The 23,791-nt window shown below is 43.9% G+C and overlaps 2 protein-coding genes across 3 annotated transcripts in view; one reads left to right on the top strand and one right to left on the bottom strand.

Annotated features, from left to right (window-relative positions):
- The first annotated feature begins 1,185 nt into the window (after positions 1 to 1,185).
- Positions 1,186 to 19,835, top strand: LOC310845045 (ovocalyxin-32-like). Its single transcript, XM_083739937.1, has 6 exons — positions 1,186 to 1,540; positions 12,599 to 12,661; positions 15,459 to 15,615; positions 17,175 to 17,302; positions 18,370 to 18,435; positions 19,231 to 19,835. Exons 1-6 carry the CDS (start codon positions 1,298 to 1,300, stop codon positions 19,393 to 19,395), a joined length of 822 nt encoding a protein of 273 aa, XP_083596063.1. The 5' UTR covers positions 1,186 to 1,297; the 3' UTR covers positions 19,396 to 19,835.
- Positions 19,836 to 20,188: 353 nt separating this feature from the next.
- GFM1 (G elongation factor mitochondrial 1) overlaps positions 20,189 to 23,791 on the bottom strand; it is a 38,312-nt gene continuing 34,709 nt past the window's right edge. For both annotated transcript variants that reach the window (XR_014564340.1, XM_083739454.1), the window contains exons 16-18: positions 22,564 to 22,724; positions 21,572 to 21,625; positions 20,189 to 20,547 (exon numbers count right to left, since the gene is read on the bottom strand). Coding sequence is in view for 1 of the 2 variants with exons in the window: in XM_083739454.1 (XP_083595580.1) it covers positions 20,416 to 20,547; positions 21,572 to 21,625; positions 22,564 to 22,724 (347 nt within the window). In the remaining variant the exon portion in view is untranslated. The remainder of the gene's footprint in view (positions 20,548 to 21,571; positions 21,626 to 22,563; positions 22,725 to 23,791) is intronic.

The following is a 23,791-nucleotide window of genomic DNA, read 5'->3' as shown; positions in this document are numbered from 1 at the left end:
ATGAAACAGAATAACTAAACTATAATCAAACGTTAATACCTTTATTAGGACTTATCGGTTTAGGCTGTTACCCTAACCTACTTCCAGTGTGTACCGTTTTACACTTGAGACTATTTAAACTCATTAATTTTATTCTATTGCTGTACAGTGGTACCTCGGGTTATATACGCTTCAGGTTACATACGCTTCAGGTTACAGACTCCGCTAACCCAGAAATTGTGCTTCAGGTTAAGAACTTTGCTTCAGGATGAGAACAGAAATCGTGCTCCGGCGGCGCTGCAGCAGCAGGAGGCCCTATTAGCTACAGTGGTGCTTCAGGTTAAGTACAGTTTCAGGTTAAGTACAGACCTCCAGAATGAATTAAGTACTTAACCCGAGGTACCACTGTATTTATTAGGGTTTACAAATTAAGTGAGCGTGTCAGATGCAACCTATAGTGGGGTGACTCTTGATAGTGTAATAGGGGTAATATATATTATATAAAAGCAACATGGGTGGCGCTGTGGGTTAAACCACAGAGCCTAGGACTTGCTGATCAGAAGGTCAGCGGTTTGAATCCCCACAATGGGGTGAGCTCCCATTGCTCGGTCCCTGCTCCTGCCAACCTAGCAGTTCAAAAGCACATCAAAGTGCAAGTAGATAAATAGGTACCGCTCCGGCAGGAAGGTAAATGTTTCTGTGCGATGCTCTGGTTCACCAGAAGCGGCTTAGTCCTGCTGGCCACATGACCCGGAAGCTGTACGCCGGCTCCCTCAGCCAATAAAGCGAGATGAGTGCCGCAACCCCCAAGTCGGCCACGACTGGACCTAATGGCCAGGGGTCCCTTGACCTTGACCTATATTATATAAAAGTGAACAAGAAACAAAGGAAGTAGCTAAATAAATATTGGAAGCTGCACTGAGGCCTTTTTAAAGCAGATGCTGGCTCCTAGTGTGTATGTCTACTGGAAATGACCAAATCCAACAGGTGGCTCTTCCTCTGGAAAGGCGGGATGATATTAAACCATGTTGTCGTTTGGGCGGAAAGGGGTCGCTGGGCTCCTTCCCCTTTCCCGAGAATCCGCCCCAGCCCTCCGGGGCGCGGGTCAGGCTGCCCTACTCGACGCCCCCGTCGAGGGGAGCGGAAGGCCGCAGGGCGTGGGCGCTGCTGCGAAGGGCGCCTCCTCCCGTCTGGGGCCGGAGCCAGGCGGCGGGGAGGAGGCGGGACCGGCTTCCGGAGAGGGGAAGCCCGCACTATTTGTACTTGGTCTGCCGCTCCGGCTCAGTCACTCGCTCGCCTCCTCCTGCCGGGGAAGAAGATGCTGCGCTCGGAGACGACCCTCGTCTTGGCGGCGCTGCTCGCGCTGTTCTGGCCCGCGGGAGGCGACCCGGCCCCGCCGAAAGCGCTCTGGAAGCAGCAGCAGCAATCTCGGCTGTCGCTGAACCCTTACACCGCGCTGGACCTTTGGCCCGCGCAGACGGCCCTCGACTTCTTCAACTACCTGCAGAGCTCGCCCAGCTCTCTGCGGAGTCTGGCGTACATCAAGAAGGCGTCCGCCAAGGTAAGGCAGGGCAGGGATCCTTGGGCCGAATGGTCTAGGGGGACAGGGAAGCGCACTCTGCACATGGGCAGAGGCGCGGCGCTTTGGAACGCCGCCGTGGGAATCGTTCATGGGGGCGTGGCTTAAGTAACATGTGGGGTAAGCATTTGTACCGGGAGTGGGGCCCATGGGCGTGGGCAGGGAGGGGCGGCTGCCCCCCTAAATCAATTAAATCAGTACAAAATGCTTAACTGAGGTTCTGCCCCCCACCTACCCCCAATCCTGGCCAAACCCAAGAGAGGGGCTTTCTCCAAAATCCACGCGCGGTGTCTGGAACAGAGCCTTCTGTGGGACTTTGCAGATGGAGTGGACTCTATTCTACAAAAGCAGCTTCTGACTCCTTAATAAATGTGTCAAGTCCTTAAGGCATCACAAGACAGCTTTTGCTGCAAAGCAGACTGAAATGATTCCCCCTATGGAAATCCTCTGTTAATGTTGCCCCCCCCCCCCACAACGGTAGAGCCATTGTGCCTTTTGAGGTGGCAGAAATGTATAGTGGGCAGGTGTGTGTGTGTTCAGCTCCTTTCTGGGGAAAGCTCCAGCTGTTAAACTTCTGTCTGACTCGCTAGAAAAAAAGTTGGCAACTCTGCTTGCTCTATGTACAGTACTATGGAATTTGCTTGTAAACTGAAGAAAAGGCTGACTGTCACGCAGAAGTTGACCATGTTGGCGAGCCTACTGGGTCCTGTCTGTGCACACCTGTGCTTGATTTGGAGTAAAATGCTCCTTGGTGTAAGGTAGCAGGAAGACCCTCAAGCTTGCAAGAGTGGAGCTGGAAAGTTGAAAGAAGTCTCGCCATCACAGCTGGGCTCCAGGGCAACTTGTTTGCTCTGCCGGCTGGGAGTGTGGCCAACATGTGTGATGCTCTGGCATAATGCAGGCTGTAGTGATAGTTGCCAACTGTATTCCCATTGATGGCTTATAATGGAGCTAGGCTGTTCGTTTTTCTCAATTTGGGTTAGAATCCTAGAATGTCAGAGATCTATGCAGGAATCTTCTACCCACCATGGGGCTTGAACCCTTGACCCTGAGATGAAGAGTCTCACTCTCTACTGAGTGAGCCATCCCAACTGGCCTAGGGGAAAACTCATCAAACAAAACTTCATAAGAAACAAGAGGATAGATGCCCAGGGAGATATGGATTGTGGCTAATGTTGTGTGTACACTGCTTCTGAAACCAGCTGTGGGAGTACACTGGTTGCGGAATATATGGGAGTGTGTGCAATGCCTTGAAGAGCTTTAAAAGGGGTGCGGGATAAGCTTATTCATGGTTGAAAATGGACACCAGTTGCTGCAGGACACAGCTGGGGAAAGTACTGTTGCACTCATGGCCTGCTTGCAAGCTTTCCATAGAAGGGACTGTTCACATAAAAACTCAGTGATGTGAGCTTTGTTGCTCGACGGTGACAAGTTGCTGATATGCAGAAGGGATGGTTGATCTTTTTTGCTTTTCATGCATGTTTCTCTATGCTAATGACTTGTTGGGCAGCTAAAATTGTAAGGTACTAGAATCGATGTAAATGTGTAGAGGGTCTTTTTGCAATAAAACTGGTTATAACTTGATGCAAGTGTTTAACAATTGGGGCTGTTAAGTCTGACCATACATCATCACTGTGATATAATGTGGACTTTCAGAAGGGTAAAGCTACAAGTCTTAACCACAGTGTAACTTGCAGTTTCCTAAGAACGTAAACCTGGCAGCTATAGAATACACTATGTGCATTTCTAATAGCTATTTCATATATTGTGTCAACATTTTTAAATTAAATGTTTTACATTTTTTTAAAAAAGGGACTGTGAAGGCAAGATGAAGGATTAAATAGAACTTTGGTCTGAACTAGCATGACTCTTTAAGTTCTTGTGATAGGTGGGAACAGCTTGGGCTGAAACTGCACATTTCCAGAGAACTGATGACTCCTAGTATCCAGCTGTTGTTTTCATTGGTATTTTGAATCATGAGTTCACCAGAAATTTGTCCCCCAACTCTGAGGAGTCATTGGCAAAGCTGCTAGACTGAAAGCATTGTTCCTGAAGAATGTTTCCAAGAGGGCACTTGTGAACAATTTAGAAAGACAAGGGGGCAGGGTCCTAAAATTTCTGTTACACACAGCTGCTCCAGATGCCTTGGCAGTGAAATATTTCAATGTCTGTGTTTGATTTGAAGGAGCTACAGTTTTATTTAGCAGACCTTAGTGGAAGCCGCTTCCTTAGTGTTAAGTTATTATGTCAAACGGTGAATACTTTCCAAGAAAATTGCTTAATTCAAATAACATGAGTTTTCTATTTTGAAAATCTTGGTGACCTCCTTTTTCCATTACGTCGTATTTTGCAAACACAATGCTTGAAGCTGGAACTCTGTAATCATTTTTCATTAGGGTGGAGGAGCCATAACATTTGAGGTTCGTATACTACACTGTGAGATGGAGATCACATAATATTCAGAATTTGCACCCTGCTTTTTTCTTCTAAAGAAGGCCTAAAGTAGCTAAGCAAAAGAACAACCACCAAAACCCTCATGGCCTTAAAATGGCAATCAACATAATGTCAATGTCAAGATCTAAGCAGAAAAAAAATACAACTCTAGTAATCTAAGCAATCAGTACAATATATTTACAAGTGCAGGCAAAATAGCTCAGTCAGAGCCTGAGACACAATCTCAGGCTTGTGGGTTCAAGCAGTGGCGTAGCGTGGGGGGGCAGGGGGGCAGCCGCACCGGGTGCAACATCTGGGGGTTAGGGGTAGGGGGCGCAAATCCACAGGTTAGGGGGCGCAAATCCACGGGTTAGGGGGCACAAATTACTTGCCTTGCCCCGGGTGCTGACAACCCACGCTACGCCACTGGGTTCAAGCGCCACGTTGGGTGGTGAAAAGATTCTTGCATTGCAGGAGGTTGGACTACGTGATTCTCGTGGTCCCTTCCAACTTTGATTCTAAGAAAAGTTATACCTAGGTCAACAGACAATGGACAAACTGTTATCCTACTCCCAAAGAATCCACAACTACCAGCTACGCTCCTCAAAAGATCAACCTCCCAGTCTAGTCTGAAATAAAAGACGAAAAGAGAGAGTCTTCGGAGGAAGACACTGCCCTAGCACCATGAGTCATACCTTGGCTTTTGCAGATAAGAGATGAAAGAAAAAGGAAGTGACTCTCATCCTGCACTCTCTTCTTCTCAACGATGGGGAGGCAAAAGTTAGTTTGACAAAACCCCAGAACCCTCAGAGCACAGCCACACTCATAAAAAAAAAAGAGGTAAGAGGCTGGAATAGGGCTGGTGCTTGCAGCTTCCCCCAAGGGACAATTGGAGGTGTGAACCTCAGCAGAAGTGCCCCCTCCCCATCAAATGCAGAAGTGGTTACAAGCAGCCAGATGGAACTACTTTACTGAGTGGGTGGAGTTCCTTCTTCAAGGCATCCAGGTCTCTTTAGGTGTGTCTGTTGAGTGCCTTCAGCAGCAAAATAATTCTGGTACCATGGCAGGGTCTATCAATAGGAAGGTTCCCCCACCCCGCAGCGCCCAGCTGTTCTGACTTATGACACTGGGCTGCTGCTGTGCTCCCTTTAAACCCTGATGAGTGGTTCTTAAGGGGCAGTTTTGCAGATGAATCGCATCCATCACAAATTCCAGAAGAACCACATATTGGGGGCTGTTATTAAGCCTGATCACATACTGTTTCACCCAGTGTTAAGTTACCAGTCCGTTCTGTCCTACAGAATAAATTAACTTGCAGTATGAATCTTGTAGTAACCTGTAGTGTGAATCTGCCCTTAGTTAATCTGGGTAGACTCCCAGTCAGCAGTATGTAGGCAAAGTTCTCACTTCCTCATCATAGAAAGGGAGATGAAGGATACATTGGACCAGGTATCCCCTCTGCCATTTGTCACACATTTTGAGATGCTGTTGATTGTTCTAACATCTCCCAGTTGTAATGGCATTAAAATGGTATTGTTATGACTTTGGATCATATATGAACGGCAGGGTTTAGCACAAAACCATAATTCAAAGTTGGCTAATGGCTTTTTCCAAGCAAAACTGGATCGGTTTAATGTGATTGGTTCCTTCTTGCACTGCTTTGTACATTTGTGATTGAATAGTCCTGACTGGGTCAGGCCAGAGGCCGGTCTAGACCAGGATCTTTCCCCCTTAGTATCCAGTCAGATGCCTATGGGAAGCCCACAAGGCAGTGATAGGCTAATCATATTTTAAAGTCCGTTGCGACATCTTGTGGCAGTGAATTTCATAAATTAATTAATTCCTTTGTAAAATTCTCTACTTTCGTATGTCTTGCGTTTCCTTCCCATTGGACGTCTCTGAGTTTTGTAGTATAATGAGAGGCATATGAATTTGACAACATACATTTTACAGCCATGCTCACACAATGAGATACAGCTGTTTCAGAATGTTAACAGTAATTTATTTATTTTTGGCACAAAGAGAGAGTAGCCACTTTGCCAATGTTTCCTAAATGAACTTTCAATTTAGGATCTTGTGTGCCAATATCCAAGTGGTTTGAGTTTCCAGGGGTTTCAGGTTTGAGGCACAGCAGAGACTGTGGTGTCTTTATGATATATGGTTTATTTAAGCATACACACACAACCTGAGCCTATGATGGAGGGGTTCACACAAGATCTTCCATAGCCACAGCCTTTGATTCAAACAGAAACCAAACATTGCTCTCGAACTCTGCTCTGACTCTCTCTAGATTGCTGCTTTCCTTCTAGATCACATTACTTCCAAACTCTCTTTCTAACTAACCATTAGCTGGGAAGGTGATCCCACCCATCTGCCGTCTCACACAGAGACTCCTTCCTTTCTTAAGGGAATGGCCCATCTCCCAGGCTATCGCCACAGGAAACTAGCCTGGCTTATATTTTAACACTTGCTGGATCCAGGAGTTAGAAGGGTCTTTGCATACAGTCTACATCCTCCCCCACCCACTCAAAACCATACAAAGGCTCAGTTGTCAGTAGCAAAGAGAATGGGAATTCGTGATGAAAGCCATTCACACATTTTCAAAAAAATTATGTTATCCAAACAGGCAATGTTTGCTAATGAATAAAATTGTAAAGCCAGGAGTATGTTGTGCTATCCAAGCATGCTAATGAAAAACCAGGCTTGTTGTTTGGATCTCTGGCACAGCCAAGTGCTGATGAGGCTGTATACAGCAGAGGATAAACATATTCAGCCTCACTTGTGAAGATCTCAAAGAGCCCCCTGCAAACCTAGTCCAAGTGGGTTAAGACCAAAGCTCTCCTAAGATCTGCTGCTGGCTCTAATCTCCACTTGAATAATAAATCTTGTATTCCATTCTGTCCCTTTGAAAATCTGAAGAAATATCCTTAAGCAGGCAGCAAAAAGCCTGGGGCAATGTTTTCTCTCCTCCCCACCCTCTGTTGTATTTCAGAGGTATTCGCTGGGTAGAAAAAGACAAGAGTAAGCATTCTTTGTAATGTTTTACAAAACAAACCAGCTGTCTGGCCAGGATTGAAGGAGGGTGTTTGTTAACATTTCCTGCCTTTGGACTTCATCAAAAGTGTGTTTCTTTGGATGAAGTTTGATCTGAAGCTATTCTTCTATGGGAAGACCTACTGCTTTGGGAGCAGGGCAGGTGGTGGCGGCGGTGGGGAAGGCGCCGCACAATTTCATGTGCTCAAAGAACCTATTCAGAACCCTCTACCTCTTTGATTCCAGCTTGGCATAAATACTTGCCAGTTCCAGGGACTCCATATATACTTGCTTGGCATGGTAGATGTCACCTTGTGGCTTGCTAAATGCAAGGTGGTTCTTTTAATGAGATTCAGAAGCAATACAGACACAAGGGAGTGAGAAGAGTAAAGATCTTATTCTAAACAGCAAGCATTGTATACATTACCAAGCAAGGACTTCGATCTGTCACTGGGAAGCCTTCAAGAAGTGTCAAAGTGACCCCAAGTAGCCTTCGTTTGCACGACCCACTGGCCATCAGTTCATGCATGAGCTTCTCAGATCTATGCCCAAAACGCATCTGATTTGTAGATAGCTAACTTGTTAGCCTATGTGCCTTGCTCTACTAGCTAGTTCAGATTATTATTTTGCTAGCCCCCTCTTCCAATACTCCACATTCCTCCAAACAATGTCTACCATCAAAGAAGGTCAGAAGGTATCTGCATTATCACTTCTTTCCAACAAATTAAAGGCTGTTCTCAGCCATCAAAGAACAGAACAAGAGATAGAGGGGAAAGTAAACAGAGGCAGGAAGAGATAACCACGCCAGACCACTAGCTCTTCAAAATTACAATTATCTTCTACAAAAGATTGCCCATACACCTTGCCAACCTATGCCCACCTACCATATCCTTTTTACAGGCATGGCCCTCGTTGGGGTTAGAATTTGGCAGTTTCTAGCCTGTAACCTAAGGGGTGTTCACTTTCGCATCAGGAAGTTTATGCTGCAATAAATCTGTTAAGCCCTCAACGTGCCACAAGCCTTTTGGCTACTTTAAAAAAAAAAAAAAATGCAACAGACCAACCTAGCTAACCAACCCCTCTGATAGAAATTGCATTTGATTCAGACAATGTTCCTGCAGCTCACATGCCCAATGGAAGGAAGTATCCTTCTACAATGTGATCCCTAAACAGCTCTGCCCCCCCCCCATTTTACCTACATTTCGCTCACCCGACGTGTTGCTCTAACATTACATTAGCCTTGTAACTCAAGAGTGTGACACACAAATAAGTTTATCACTGAGCTTGAACCCAAGTCTCATCAGTCCAGATCCAATACACTATCAACGATACCATTCTGTTCTAAGCAATGCCCTAGTTTTGTGCCCACAATCTTATCGTATACAACTCTTAACCCAACAGCAAACAAAGGAAGTGGCAACTGGCTGTGTGGAGGTTTTGCACAACCATCATTGGGTTGTATGGAAAAAAGCTGTGCGAAACCCATCTCGGTAGACTCCATTACCGATCTCTTTCTCTCATGCTGGAACAATCTTGAAAACGATTCCCTTTTGGATGTTTTGAGTTTCCCTCCCAGTAAAAACCTTGATATAGCTTTTAAATATAAAAGGAGACGATTCATTATGGGGATTCCTTCACTTCCCAGATATCCAGTTTGCTTTGCAGTGGTGAAATTCATTATTGTTTCTTTCCAGCTGCCAGATCTCCTCTTGGACAGAGCTCCCATTCCTTGAGTGCTCCGATGCAGAGCATAGCACAGTGATATTAGAAGTTGAGCTTGCCAAATTTTCCCTTAGTAAGCAGCTATCTAAAAGATAGGAATCTGATCCGGAACAGAATTTGGCCGTCTTTGAACTCCCTGCCCCCACCTCCCTGCTTTGAATCTGACTTCTACCAATTCCTGTTCTACACCTAGGGCAGGGGTAGGCAACCTAAGGCCCATTGGCCGGATGTGGCCCAATCGCCTTCTCAATCCAGTCTACGGACGGTCTGGGAATCACCATGTTTTTACATGAGTAGAATGTGTGCTTTTATTTAAAATGCATCTCTGGGTTATTTGTGGGGCATAGGAATTTGTTCAATTTTTTCCCCAAAATATAGTCTGGCCCACCACATGGTCTGAGGGACAGTGGGCCGGCTCACGGTTGAAAAAGGTTGCTGACCCCTAACCTAAGGCATTATTCAACACAAGTCTTAAGCAAACTTCATTGATTTCAGTTGACCTAGGCTGCAATCCTATAACACACTTATTAGGCAATAAGTCCCGTTAAAAAAATGGTGGGCCTTATTGACTAACACAACTAACAACTCGGCCTTAGGCATTCCTATTCAGAAAAAAGCCCTACTGGGCGCAAAGGGAATTCCTCCCATGCAAAAGAAAGTACTGAAGAGAGGGGCATTTGGGGGGGGGGGCTGCCCTGCCACTTTCTTCACCCCCCCAAAAAAAACCCCACACAAAATGTCCCTTAAAGCAATTTCCTCAAAAGTCAACTTCAATCCTGCTCTTACAAGCCAATTTCCTGGAACTTGCTTTAGGGTGAGTATAAGGGCTGGCTTATAAAAGATGTGTTTAGCTTCCATCGTTTATTATGAAGCAGCGAATAGCTCCTATTAAATCCACTGATTTCAGTGGGTCTGCTTTGAGTATGACAAAATTTGAAAGCAGCCCTGTGGTCCTAAAATTGGTGGGTTTCGCTTCCCACCCATTACCAAAGCAGCTGTTATTTACGGCATTTTAATGAGAACATAGAGAGAGTCGCACGTTTCCATTTCCTTTGTCGGGTCTCGTTTGACCCAGAGGCGGCCTGCTTGTTGCTGTAAAATGTCAGACATAGTAATGCAGTCGTAGGGGTTTGCTTGTGAATCAGGATCATCACTGAGGGATGAGCAATACATTATCACTCAGAGGATAATGTGCTGTTAGTAACAGACTGACAAAAAGAAGTTTTTAAACAGCACACATATTTTGAAACTGGCAAACACCTGTGTATACGGTAATACATGAACTTGACAGTCTTCCTGTATGACTTGATATTCTAAATTTTGAAAGGAGGCTGGACTTTGGTGGATAATATTGTTTATAGAATGTTCCTCTTCAACCAGGCCTTTTGACTGGTTAATATTCTACAACCTTTTAAGTGTCTTTGAGGTGGTGGTGCGTTTATTGTTTTGTTGTTTTTGTTTTAACTATTTAGTTGTGTTTTTGCCTTGTATTTTATCACATGAACTGCCCTGAGAAACATCACCGTTATAAAAATGCTGTGTATAACCACAAGGCATTCACTTTAAAAAGCAATAGTCCTTTCTTACTTACACTGATCTTCAGCTCTATAAAGGATTTTATTAGAACGAATTTTTATCTCTCTGATGATCAGCCTATCACTAAATTTGATCAAGACTGCTGACTATGTTTTACCACAGCAGGTTTAAACATCCTGTTCTAACTAAAATAAACAAAGTTAAGTTTTAGGCTTACTTCTGGTAATTTTAGACAGAGACGTGACTGTGACTATCAGGAAAGGACCCTGAACCTCTGAATTTGCCACTATACCACTGCATGCCCCGACAAACTATGGTTGGTTGGAAATGGAAAGGAAGGCTTCTGAATGCCTTCTCCTAGCGGTGCTAGAGGAGGAGTATAGAAGCCAGAGACTCACATGGTGCTAACATTGGGCTCTCAAATTTCAGCCGCGACCCGTGCGACACTAAAATCCTCCCCCATTGCTGCCTCTTGCACTCTGTTCTAGAGCATTATTTTGGTGCCCCCTGCAAAGTAGTGCCCAGTGCAGCCATACTAGTTGTGCTACCCTAAAACTGCCTCTGCGTTTAACCATAAAGAGGTAAAGGGACCCCTGACCATTAGGTCCAGTCGTGGCTGACTCTGGGGTTGCGGTGCTCATCTCGCTTTATTGGCTGAGGGAGCCGGCATACAGCTTCTGGGTCATGTGGCCAGCATGACTAAGCCGCTTCTGGTGAACCAGAGCAGTGCACAGAAATGCTGTTTACCTTCCTGCCAGAGTGGTACCTATTTATCTACTTGCACTTTGATGTGCTTTCGAACTGCTAGGTTGGCAGGAGCAGGGACTGAGCAACAGGAGCTCACCCCGTCGCGGGGATTCAAACTGCCGACCTTCTGATCAGCAAGTCCTAGGCTCTGTGGTTTAACCCACAGCACCACCCACATCCCACAGCACCACCCACGTCCCACAGCGCCACCCGCATCCCAATACTCCACATTTAACCATACTTAGCATTATATCAGAACCAGCAGGGTAGGGTTGCCTTGTTTCAACCAGTGAAAATCCGGACAGTTTTTTTGATGGGGGGTGATTTCTGCCTGGACATTGCTGCCAAATGTAGTGTTCAGGATATGTCCAAGAAATTCCGGACATATGGCAACCCTACACCAGGGTCTTGGCTTATAAAAAGCTATATAATGATTGCTCAGGTTACTTTCTTCAGCCCTAACAGAACACCATGTTACTATCATTTTTACAGATAGGGGCGTCTAAGCAATGTGATGCTACTAGGGCTAGAAATGCTGTTAAACAAATCCATGAATAAGTGACATTTATTAAAACCTGAACAGTATTCAGTGGCCAAATGTAATGCCTGAAGCTAGATATCTCTTGAAGCAGTATTTTTTTTCCTTCTTCTTTTTTTTCTGTATTGAAAGATTAATCTTGCAGAGGTAAAATGATTCCTCAGTGCATTTATTTGCTAGCAAGGAGCCTATAAAACAAGCAGTGCATTGTCAAGGTCTAAACTCTCTAGCAAGCCGTTTTGGAATTCCCTCACCCTTCCTTATCTGTCTAGCTTGCATCCTTTCGAGATATGCAGAAATGGTGCTTGAAAATGTACCTGCTGTTTTGGACGAGAGTTTAGGGAGCAGGCCAGTGTTGTTCACCGGACCATTTCCAAATGACCAGGTATTTTTAAATAACCGAGAAGATGCATGGAAATTAAGCCCTGTACAGACACACGGCAAGTCGCATCATGAAGCTTGGATGACTACAGCTGCCAATTAATTGGATAGCTCCCATTCTGCCCTTGTGCCTGTAACTGCAGCCAGTTCTTCCTGATGTTCAATTAGAAACTTTGTGGTCTAATCACAGTTCATGTGAAGGGGTTTGTGTGTGAAGACAAAATGGTTGTGAATACCTTGAAGTCATAAGCCAAGATATAATCATATGAATGCAGCCTCTCTCGGGCAAGCAGAAACCAAAAAATACCTTTTGAAAGTTTTACTGAGGGTTGGAAAGGAAGTTTTCTTTTTGGATCACGTATAAATTAAGGAGAAGTTTGCTACATATTTATCATTCTTTTTAAAAAAAAACAAAAACAAACCCCACATTTGTTTGGACAGTTTGATTTAAATCGCCACACAAAAGGGCTCATTTGAACAATTTCTTTCAATCAAGTTTCCAACTTTGAACCTGCAGCAGGACATCATTTGAATGCTAAGTATTATTATAGTGTGACACTTATAGGCAGCTTTTTTATGCCACTGGATTCATTGTTGTTCTTTAAAAAAAAATTGCTGTGAAGTGCAACTGTTGCTTCTTTCTCTTCCAGTTTATCCCTGGAGTTGAGCGCAAGTACTCCCTGAAGTTTGCTACAAAAGATGCTAAGTCTGGGGTAAGTTTGCACAATAAAATGGAACTTTGTTTCACATATGGTACTTCCCAGACATGTTTTTGCTGAGTCTTCCTTTGATAATCACTGGCCCCTGCCCAAGTCACTTCTCTTATCCACAGCGAAAGCAACAAACCTGCCGTGGCTTCTTGGTGCTTGACCTATTGGCAAACAAGGGTCTGCACAACCCTTGGCTATAATGGATTCCCTTTTCCCTTCTAGACACCTGCTGAAAATTGTTCTGTATAAGCAGGCCTATCTAGACGTATAACTTGGTTGCAGCTGTTTTTAAATATGTTTAACATGTTTCATTGAGTTTATTTGTTGTTTGGATGTTTTTGTTTTAATTTTGGTTGTATTTCTATCACAGAGGTTTGTTTTGGAGGAAGGACAGGATATAAATGTTAATTCAGATGCAAGAAACACCCCCCGCATCCCCTCTTCCCTGCCTCATGCAGGTGTATGCCATAGCTGTCAACATTTCCCTTTTTAAAAGGGAAATTCCCTTATTCCAAATAGGATTCCTCGCAAGAAAAGGGAAAAGTTGACAGCTATGGTGTATGCTGTTCTTAAGCTAAGGGAACCCATTGTCTATCACTATTGTTTTTGTCATGGTGCTGGCATTGAAAGTCCAAACATTTTTTATATTGTTTGGTGCATTTTATGTTTTTTACCTTTATTGTATATTACTTTTGCATTGATATGTATTAAGTTCACCACTGGGGGGGGGCTTAAAAAGTGGCATATAAATAAATCATGCCAACACTGGTGCTTGTTCTAGAATAATTCATTTGCTGCCCTGTGGTGCTGGAAGATATGAGCAGGTCTTCCAACTAGTCATAGCTCAACAACACCTTCCTAGTAGTACATAGCACACACTCCCTTGGCGGTTCAACTGATTCACCCCCACCCCCAATACTTCTACCCAAGCACAGACTGCCTGGTGCTACTTCACAACAACACAGCTCCTGCATCTTCCTCCCACATTCTGCAAAGAGGCGAGACTCCATCTCTCGTCCCAGATTTTTGGGGGCAGGTGTCATGTGCCTGCAATTCAGTAAGTGCAACTTCTCTGGTCATGTGTGGATTTAAGAAAGGCAGCACCCCAGATTTGTGATGTCCTTAAAAGCGCACATGGCAAGAAGTGAGGAGGAATTAAATAACCTTTTAATGAGGGTGAAAGAGGAGAGCGCAAAATATGGTCTGAAGCTCAACATCCAAAAAACGAAGATCATGGCCTCTGGGCCCATCACCTCCTGGCAAAAAGAAGGGGAAGAAATGGAGGCAGTGAGAGATTTTACCTTCTTGGGCTCCATGATCACTGCAGATGGTGACAGCAGTCATGAAATTAAAAGACGCCTGCTTCTTGGGAGAAAAGTAATGACAAACTTAGATAGCATCTTAAAAAGCAGAGACATCACCTTGCCAACAAAGGTCTGTATAGTTAAAGCCATGGTTTTCCCAGTAGTGATGTATGGAAGTGAGAGCTGGACCATAAAGAAGGCTGATTGCTGAAGAACTGATGCTTTTGAATTATGGTGCTGGAGGAGACTCTTGAGAGTCCCATGGACTGCAAGAAGATCAATTTATTCTTAAGGAAATCAGGCCAGAGTGCTCAGTGGAAGGACAGATGCTGAAGCTGAGCCTCCAATACTTTGGTCACCTCATGAGAAGAGAAAAGACCCTGATGCTGGGAAAGATGGAGGGCACAAGGAGAAGGGGACAACAGAGGACAAGATGGTTGGACAGTGTTCTCGAAGCTACCAACATGAGTTTGACCAAGCTGTGGGAGGCAGTGGAAGACAGGAGTGCCTGGCATGCTCTGGTCCATGGGGTCACAAAGAGTCAGACATGACTAAATGACTAAACAACAAATAAAAGCGCACATGAAGCTGCTCGATACCATTGGTTCATCTAACTCAGCATTGTCTACAGTCTTTTCACTCCAAGTCCTCAAATGCAGCCCTTAGTCCTCAAATGCAGTTTGGGATAAAATTGTAAGGTTGGAAGGGACCTCAAGGGTCATATCTAGTGCCGTGCAGGAATCACAGATGGCCAGCCAACCGCTGCTTAAAAACCTCCAAGGAAGGCGAGTCCAGAACCTCCCGAGGGAGTCTGTTCTACTGTCAAACATCTCTCACCACCAGCAAGTTCTTCCTAATTAGTCGGGATCTCCTTTCTTGTAATTTGAATCCATTGGTTCAGGTCTGGAGCAGCAGAAAACAAGCTTGCTTTATCATCCATGTAATAGATAGTTGAAGATTGCTCTCGGTCTTCTCTTTGCCAGGCTAAACACACCCAGTTCCCTCAACTGTTCCTCATAAGGCTTGGTCCTCCTCCTCTGAACGTGTTCCAGCTTAACAATATCCTTCTTAATACACTTCTTTTTAACCATATATTTGTATGGTAGGTGTGCTGCTGTTGTGACCCATTTGAAGATCAGTAGTCCACATGGACTGGTCATGGGTTCTCTAGGATTGCAAGCTTAAATTAGATATTTACCAAGTGATTGTTTCACATGTGCTTTTGAGGGAGAGAAGCCCTTAGACTAGGGGTCCCGATTGACACTCTGGCATGTGGAAGATGGGTTAATATGTCCCCCCACTTACTGTTTTCTGACCCAGCACACACACACACCCTACTTTTTGCCTCCATAAATTATTTGCTTGTGCAGCACTTATTCTCAGAATGTGCTTCTTGGACTCACTAGAGGGTTCTCTGGACCGGGCCTGTGGTAATGTAAAAGCCTTTCAATTGGAAGTAAATAACATAAGTTTGTCTTTTGGTTTCCCTCCCTAAGCAAAATCTAGGCTCATGCCTTGCAACTGTTCGGTACCAGAGAGAAAAGCCTAAACCGAAGGTTGATATTGTGTGCCCACACAGCAAAGACCCAGAGGGCCTAGGCCATCTTCCACAGAATATGCTACAGGACGTCGCCTTGTTCCACAGCATCAGAGGTATATCTCTTGCAAATGATCTCTCTGGTACCTCTCATTCCAGTTAGCAAAATTAATCAATGTTGCATGAACCTAGACTGTTAAGAGATGCCAGGAAAACTAGTGTGAATGCCGTGATCCTGCACTTGTTACAGCTGCCTGTGGTTTGCAAGTCCAGTAACACGAGGGCTTTCTTCTTTAGTAATCAGTAGCTATTTCCCCTTCCTTTTTCTGACTGTGGGAGAAGGCAGAAGGGTAGCCAAGTTGCTGAGGCTTAATCCTTTTGAGTTCCCAATGAATAAGGAACTCAGTCCCTCTATGTGATTTGCACACAAAGAGGAACCATTTCCTTCCTTTCAGCCCAGCGCAGTGCTTGGCCAAAGCGTCTTTGTGGGTGGAAAAGCAGGATGTTAAGAGCAGTCGCAGCAGGTCCTTCACCTCTGGCATTCCCTCAGGTTCACAGCTTGCACGACAGACATGCATATTGGCAAGATGATTATGAGTTCGTGAAGCAGTCTGTCTGTCTCTTTCCTTTCTAAGTGGCACATATATGTTCATTTGTATACAAGTTCATCCTTCACCTCTCCCACACCCAAAGCTTTATTAAAGGGAGGGGGGAAACTGTTGCAAATCAGCTCCTGACATTTGGGAAAAGGCATGGTAGGGGAGAAATGTGTTAGCAGAATTCAAGAACTCTTAAAGTTGCCACATAACACCGGTCTTGAAAGACCTACATTGGCTCTCAGTATGTTTCCGAGCATAATTTAAAGTGTTGGTGTTGACCTTTAAAGCCCTAAACGGCCTCGGCCCAGTATACCTGAAGGAGCGTCTCCACCCCCATCGTTCTGCCTGGACACTGAGGTCCAGCACTGAGGGCCTTCTGGCGGTTCCCTTGCTGCGAGAAGCAAAGCTACAGGGAACCAGGCAGAGGGCCTTCTCGGTAGTGGCACCCGCCCTGTGGAATGCCCTCCCACCAGATGTCAAAGAGAAAAACAACTACCTAACGTTTAGAAGACATCTGAAGGCAGCCCTGTTCAGGGAAGTTTTTAATGTGTGACATTTTAATGTATTTTTAATCTTTGTTGGAAGCCGCCCAGAGTGGATCTGTCCCATCCCTACCTGGATATGCCAGGAATTGAATTGGAGTTCTTCTCAATGCTCTGCCACTGAGCTATAGTGGTCAAATTGGTGATTTCTGCAGCCAGCTTCCCCCCACTGAAGCCGAAGTGAGGCAAAAACTCACATAATCTGTTTTTCCAAAGTTTACCCGAGATAAATGGATTTTTGTTTTCCAAGAAATGGAAGCATGATCATGGGGGAGGAAGGGAAAGGAGATTGTTAGCCGCTTTGAGACTCCTGAAGGGGAGTCAAAGGCGGGATATCAAATCCAAACTCCTCCTCCTCCTCCTAGTTCTTAAAATTCCCATGGGGTGGGGGGAAGCTTGCAGCATGTGCAACTAGGCCTTGAGCATCCGTCACAGGACTTCAGGAGAGCCTCAGTCTGCTTGTCATAAAAGAATCTCAATATCCTTTTTCCTTAAAACACACACACAAAACCCCCACTATTTTTCTGTCCGCAGATGGCAACAAGCCCTCTCAGGATTTTCTGCAGAATTTGGCTGCCATTGGAAACAGTTACATCTCATGGGAGAAATCATCTGAACACAGAAGTTACACCGTGACACAAGTGACGAATTTGAAGCTGTGGGTAGGTGAAATTCTACGCCTGCACAAGGGGAAAACGGGCCTTGTGCAGCAGATTTTGCAGGCCTCAGCAGCAGTGGGGGCAAAGCTCATTCTGCCCTCGGACAACCTTCCATCTGTCTGCCTCCTTACTTACAGCCAGTCTAAGGGGTGCGGCGCCCGTCAGCCTCTTTAGTCTTGGTGTTGCCTTTGTACAGAGGATGAGGGGTGTGTGTGTGTGTGTGTGTGTGTGTGTGTGTGTGTGATGGACTGGCTGGATGCAGTCGAGTGGTGCTTACTCCCTGGTAAGTATGTTTTAAGCTTAAAATCAGTAGGGTGGTTTTTTTTTTAATTAAAAAAAAGGGTGACTCACTTTTCTCTGCCATCAAATGCAAACAACACAAATGTGATGCTATCAAGAACCGTATTTTTTCACACCAGACCATAAGATGCACCTAGTTTTTGGAGGAGGAAAACAAGGAAAAAAATATTCTGAATCCCAGAAGCCAGATCTGACTTCTGGGATAGCCTCTTGCTGTTCTGGCTTATGGGATAGCCATGCGCAGCCTCTCCCGGGCAGCGGGAGGAAGACTCCCCCAAGAGCCACGCTCCCTTTAAAAAGTGCTCCTCAGGGAAAAGCCCCCAAAAGCTGCACACATGCTCCACGCGGCTCTTTAAGGGAGCGCTGAGCAGAGCCTCCCATCTGCATTCGCTCCATAAGACGCACACACATTTCCCCTTACTTTTCAGGAGGGGAAAAGTGCATCTTATAGAGCGAAAAATACGGTAAGTTCCAAGACCGGGCACAGCTTTAGTGCAATAAGCAATGATAAACAACAGTTGCAAAAGGAGTGGAAGGGTGTGTGGATGTCCTAAGGAAGCTTTGTTGTGTATACCAGAAATGCTATGGTACTTCTTGACTGCACTTGGAAAAAAAACAGGTAGTTTTTGCTGGTGTAACGTGAAACACAAAATTGCATAGAGCCGCCCCCACCATCCCTGGATCAAATAACAGTTTCTTTCATATTTCACTGAATGCAAATCACTGCATTTTCTAAGTGGAATTTTTGAATGACCATCTTCTTCTTCCAGGTAAGAAAATACATTGATTTATTTGAAGTTGACTACACCGCTCAGCTGACAAGTGATTCCTCAGAGGTAAGAATACTACAATACATAAGATTGCATCTCACTCATGTAATAAGTGTGATTGTGCAGCAATCATCTACTTTGAAAAGTATCATAGTAAGTGGCTAAGAAACTGAGCTGAAATTAGGGTGCATCAGGCATGAATTCACTATGTGGTCTGTCAAGTTGTTCTCTCTCTCTCAGGCTCAGTAAAACAGAATAAAAAGCTTCAGTATCCTATGTGTTTATTCAGCAGTCCCCCTAAATTCAACAGGGTTTGCTCCATGGTAAGCGGGCTTATTTATCTGCTTGGCAGCAATTCTTATTTGTGTTCAATGGGACTGTGTCTATGATCATTTTAAACTGCAACCCTGTACCCTTTCACCTGGGAATAATCTCCACTAAACTTAGCGGGACTTATAAGTGGCAGGCTTGGTGGGAGAGGGCCTTCTCAGTGGCTGCTCCCAGATTTTGGGACTTCTGCTTAAAAGAAGCTAGTCTTTCCACTGGCAGGTGAAGACTTTTATTGTGCCAACAGGCTTCGAGGAATTGGCTGCTTTTAACGAAAGAGTTTGTGCCATGAAATGTTTATGGCCCATTATCTGAATGCTTGAATAGTTAGTTTTAATTCCATTACTATTTTGTCTGTCTGGGGGAAAAGGTGGGATCTAAGTAAATACTCCGGCTTCTCCTCAGATCGTATAAATCTTTCGCCTTTTAGTAAATAAATGAATATAAGACTTCAGAGTATTTAAGTGTAGAATTGGGCATTCAAGCACTCAACAGTGCTACATAAATACTGATTACTTTTGTCTGCTTCTCTAGAACCTTTCCTGCCACGTCCGTGTTGCCTGGAGACCTGGCTTGACGGCACGAGTGAAATATGACTGCTCTTCAGAGGACGACTCTTCAGAATCTGCAGATGGTTCTGGGGTGGAAGAGGGATCTGCTAATGGGGTCATACTTCAATATGATGAAAATAATTTTTAAGTAGGAAGAACGCCTGCATTATAAAGCTGTAAACATTTTTTCTGCGAAGGTGTAGATGACCTTCCATTAATATTCCAAAACCACTGTTGTGATTCTTCTATATAAATCGTTACCGCATATTTCAAAGCTTTGCACTAGTCACTTCTGAGCTACCATAAATATCCTCTTTTCTTTGTAATTTCTGAAAAGAAAAAAATATTTTTGCTAAAACTTCTGAAAACTTTTTTTTAAAGAAAAGAATATATGTAAAAACTACTGATTTGTCACCAAGTTTCTGGTAGGAAGTAACTTTGTATGAGACAAATTTAATATATAAACAAATGTCTTTTAAGTTTCTTAAAACTGCCATTTTAAATAAATATTTGATAAAATATTTTAAGTTTTAAAAATAAAACAGTTGATGCTAACTTTTAACATCTCCAATAAAATGAATACCGGTACATTATGTGTATGCTGTCTTATTTTACATGAGTTGGTCAATTTCAAAATTATTCTGTGTAGCAGGGAGAAGATACTGAATATGCAGGGAAAGTGAAAACTGATTAAAATTATGAACTGCTTTTCATGGGACACTTTCTGAAATGCATGATAAATTTTCTACTAAAGACTGACCTGCCTCCAGTAATCTTGTAATTATCTACTTCAGTTTTAGCTGGAAATATATATACCTTTCCAAATTCTTTTATCAAGACAAGAGTTTTTTTTAAAAATCATGTATTTCTGCAACAGGACAGCTGGCATTATCTATCATGGGGCTCACATGGGAGGATAAATAGAACATGGGCAGTCAATATAATTTTTAAAGTAAAGCTAAAGACATTTTATTAAATTAAGACAGTGACTAATTAATGAAATTTCTATGTGAACATTTCAGCAACAGTCTTTTGGTGACTTAATAAAGTCGAAGTATCGATCCAGGATGAAGTCTGCTCTGAATATTAAAGAGTCATTAAATCAATAGAGCTTAGCGGCAGTAGAAGATTGGTGGCAGGTCCTCACGATCAGCTCACATGCAGGGAATCAGCTCTTTGCCTTGCCCTTTTTCACAGGAAGTTGTCCTGTTGCTTCTAGGTATCTGTTAACTAATTCTTCCTGGGTACTGGATAAGCAGGGCTGGTATTTGACGTATTCCATTGTGTATTCGCCTTTCCCCTGCAGACAAGAGAACCTTCATATTACGGACAAATTAAACAAATTCTTAACTCTATGCATCACGCAAAACGTGGCATCGTTTCCATGTAACACGTGAAACTAAACATCGTAAATGCAGAAGTGGCACGGCAACCGTTGACTGCCTCTTGAGCAGGCGCCTGAGCTTACAAACCAGTGCTGATCAGTACGTAGTTACTTACGATAAAAGGCAGCAAGGGCACTGTCAGCTTCAGAGCATCTCAGTTTAAAATCAGGAAGCTAAACATGCAGGACAATGTTAACATAAGGTTACCAGGCGTCCCCGTTTCCCGGGGACAGTCCCCGGATTTACAAATCAGTCCCCATACAAAATCCATTGAAGTTGAAAAGTGTCCCCAGATTCATTGAAAAAAATCTGGTAACCTTATATTAACAGGGATAATGATTGAACACATGGCGGGTTGCTAATTATAATGGATTAAGAAAGCCTCCGGACCAGAAAATGTAACATAGGTAGTGGTTGGCTTACTCCTATCATGTGTCAAAAAATTGTCACTTTCTTGATATGCAGCTGCAATCTAACATCTGGTGGTTTATTCCAAGCCTGCAGCATGAGGACTTCAGACCACCCTTTCCTCTGTGCTGCTTTCCCATCTGCACCTTTCCTTTCCTTCCTTCACATTTTCTTCTGCTGCTTCCACCATTTTCCTTCCCCTCTCTTGATTCCATTGGTCTCTTCCTCTTCTCCTCCTTTCTCAGAATTGCTTTCCCAGACATTCTTTGCCTTCCCCCTTCAGGCACCTGCTTAGTCTACCCCTCGTTCTCTAGAGCTGCTTGCCTTGGTGCTCTGTGACGCTAAGAAAACTCAGCCAAACACTGTAGCCCAAGGCTGCAGCGCCATCCTCGCAAAGGACCTTTAGTGCACTGCAGTAGGGATGTGGCTACAACACCAGAAACAGTAAACGTCAGCCAACAATGCTTTCTGAAAGAGAGAGATGTTTTGTTTGTTCTAAAAAATAAGCTCAGAAATTATATATTCGCTTACCTCTGTGCACGACCTCAGTTCGTTAGAATATCCAAACATATTATTCAACGGCACCTGATGGCAAATGGAGAATGCATGTGATATGGATTTTGGTGGGAAGGAGATTATTTCATATTTAAGGAAATCTACATTGCATCCAAGCCACATTCAGAGGTCCCATGAGTGAGACTCTGCTAGTCTGAGCAGGGGGGGTTGACTGCTGCAAGAACAAGACGCTAGACTAGGGCTACCTAAACCCAATTTCGATCATCTCTCTCACTCTAAGCACGTTCCTCGAAATTACAAAGCCAGAGTTTGGGAAACACACTAGGCAAAGTGTACACACATATACTTTGCACAGGGTTAGTTCAAACGTAAATGACTCTGCTTAATAAATGCTGCTTTATTAAGCTGAGAATGGGCACTATGTAGGATATAAAGACATATCCTGGTTAGTTAAAGGGGGAGGAATTAAGCCACAGGTTTTGTTTTTTTAGAAGCAGTGAGAAACTCAAATACCATGAGAAACTGGCCAAAAGTCACTATAATAAATTGATTTGTGTCTGAACTGGTTAATAAAATTTGGATTTTTAAATTTTATTTTACCATAAAGGACCACGACACTGATTATAGCTCGCCCACCAGATAAACATTAACTGAGCAGAGAGGAATTCTTAATATATTGTGTTATGGGCTGGCCAGTTGGGTGGAAAGGAGTGTTAGGGAGGAAAGGGCTAGGCCAGCTCCAGGCAGGTTGTTTTCTCCCCGCTCCAGGGCTCCCAAAGCCTCTCCTTATCTGCCTCTGGTGTGTCCCCAGGATGCCTCTTTCCTCCTCCTCTGCTGCTGGGAGCACTGATGACAGAGAAAAGACACTTTCGGAGATTTGCACAGCAGCAACCAAGAGGCCTCTGGGCAAATCCTCCTAGTTCTGAGTCCTAAGCAGCGCTTTCAAAAATAGGGTTAGGTTCCCCTGGATTCAGCAAGAATAGTTGAGCAAGCTCAACAGCACCTACGTTAGCGTAGAGCGTGAAATAGCCTTCAGCCCCGTCCTGTCCTGTGATGATGCCATGGCGGCGATTGACTCCAGCAATCACCTCCCCTTGGAATTCGTTGGGTGCCACCACTTCCACAGACATAATGGGCTCGAGAATACACATGGTTGCATTTTCCAAAGCTGGGTCCAAAAGAAAATATGTTAGAACACTTAGCTTCGTACGTCATTTCTTAATTTTTATCTATACATTTCCCCCATTAGTTTGAAATGAAAAAGTAACAGATAAATGCACACAGAGACATTAAACATCTGCAAACAGCAGAACTGCTTGGGCATGCCAAAAATGTATCACCTAACAATATTAGAATGAGTGTTGGTATTGAGTGCAGCAAGGATTACTTTTGCAAAGTTTTGGGAGTCATCTAAGCAGACCAAAGGAACTGAGTAAATGGATTAAGAAAAAAACTGGAATGTATTAACTTTGGTTTAATTAACTGCTGATCAAAATGCACGACTATTAGCCATATTATATACACAGAACATCCATCTTCAGAGGCAACATAATCCCTGACGAATGCACGATGGGATCAGAAGACCACAGGGACAAATCCATCAGTGACAAATCCCTGGGCTATCTCCACTGGTGGATACAGAATGCCAGGTAATTTATATATGTTCAAGAAAAAAATATTGCACACATATACAAGTTAATATCAGGCCTGCATTTGTTTCCAATACAGTATCTAATAGCCAGGTCTCAATTTTGAACAAAAAGCCGTCTTTCCTGTACTCATTTGTAATGAACCGCTCTGATTTTCAAATGAAGGGCGGTATACAAATTTAATTTAAAAATAAAACTAACCACTAACAAATGTGTATTTAGTGCTAATAACATAACTAAGTACTGAACAGAACAGAGATGAAATGTGTTTGGTGTTCAGGAGACCTATAGTCTAAGTATACCACAGAGGAGTAAGTGGAAAGACAGCAACAAGTCTGGCAGAACATTGAAGTCCAATAAACTGATTATTGCAAACGCTTTATTCCATACATATATTATCTGGGTAAGCAGACGCGCACACATTTATCACGGGAAAGAGTAGCAGCAGGAAGCATTGACATTAACTATGGCAAGGAAAAGAAGGTGATGCGATGGAGAGACAGTCACGTTTGACCTTAATAGCAACGGTGAGGCCAAACAGGGAGAAGGAAAAGGTGTTCCCAAAATGAGAAACAACATGGGAGAA

Source organism: Podarcis gaigeae (assembly GCF_964106915.1).
Source record: "Podarcis gaigeae genome assembly, chromosome: 5".
NCBI classification, from domain to species: Eukaryota; Metazoa; Chordata; class Lepidosauria; order Squamata; family Lacertidae; genus Podarcis; species Podarcis gaigeae.
The sequence above is the reverse complement of the archived record's forward strand: the minus strand, read 5'-3'. Positions and strand labels throughout refer to the sequence as shown.

Bases quoted from the DNA above. Each gene is read 5' to 3' on its own strand.
- LOC310845045 (XM_083739937.1), top strand. From the start codon at position 1,298: ATGCTGCGCTCGGAGACGACCCTCGTCTTGGCGGCGCTGCTCGCGCTG. The intron at 17,303-18,369 runs GTAGGTGAAATT...TTCTTCTTCCAG, and splicing joins TGACGAATTTGAAGCTGTGG to GTAAGAAAATACATTGATTT. The intron at 18,436-19,230 runs GTAAGAATACTA...CTGCTTCTCTAG, and splicing joins TGACAAGTGATTCCTCAGAG to AACCTTTCCTGCCACGTCCG.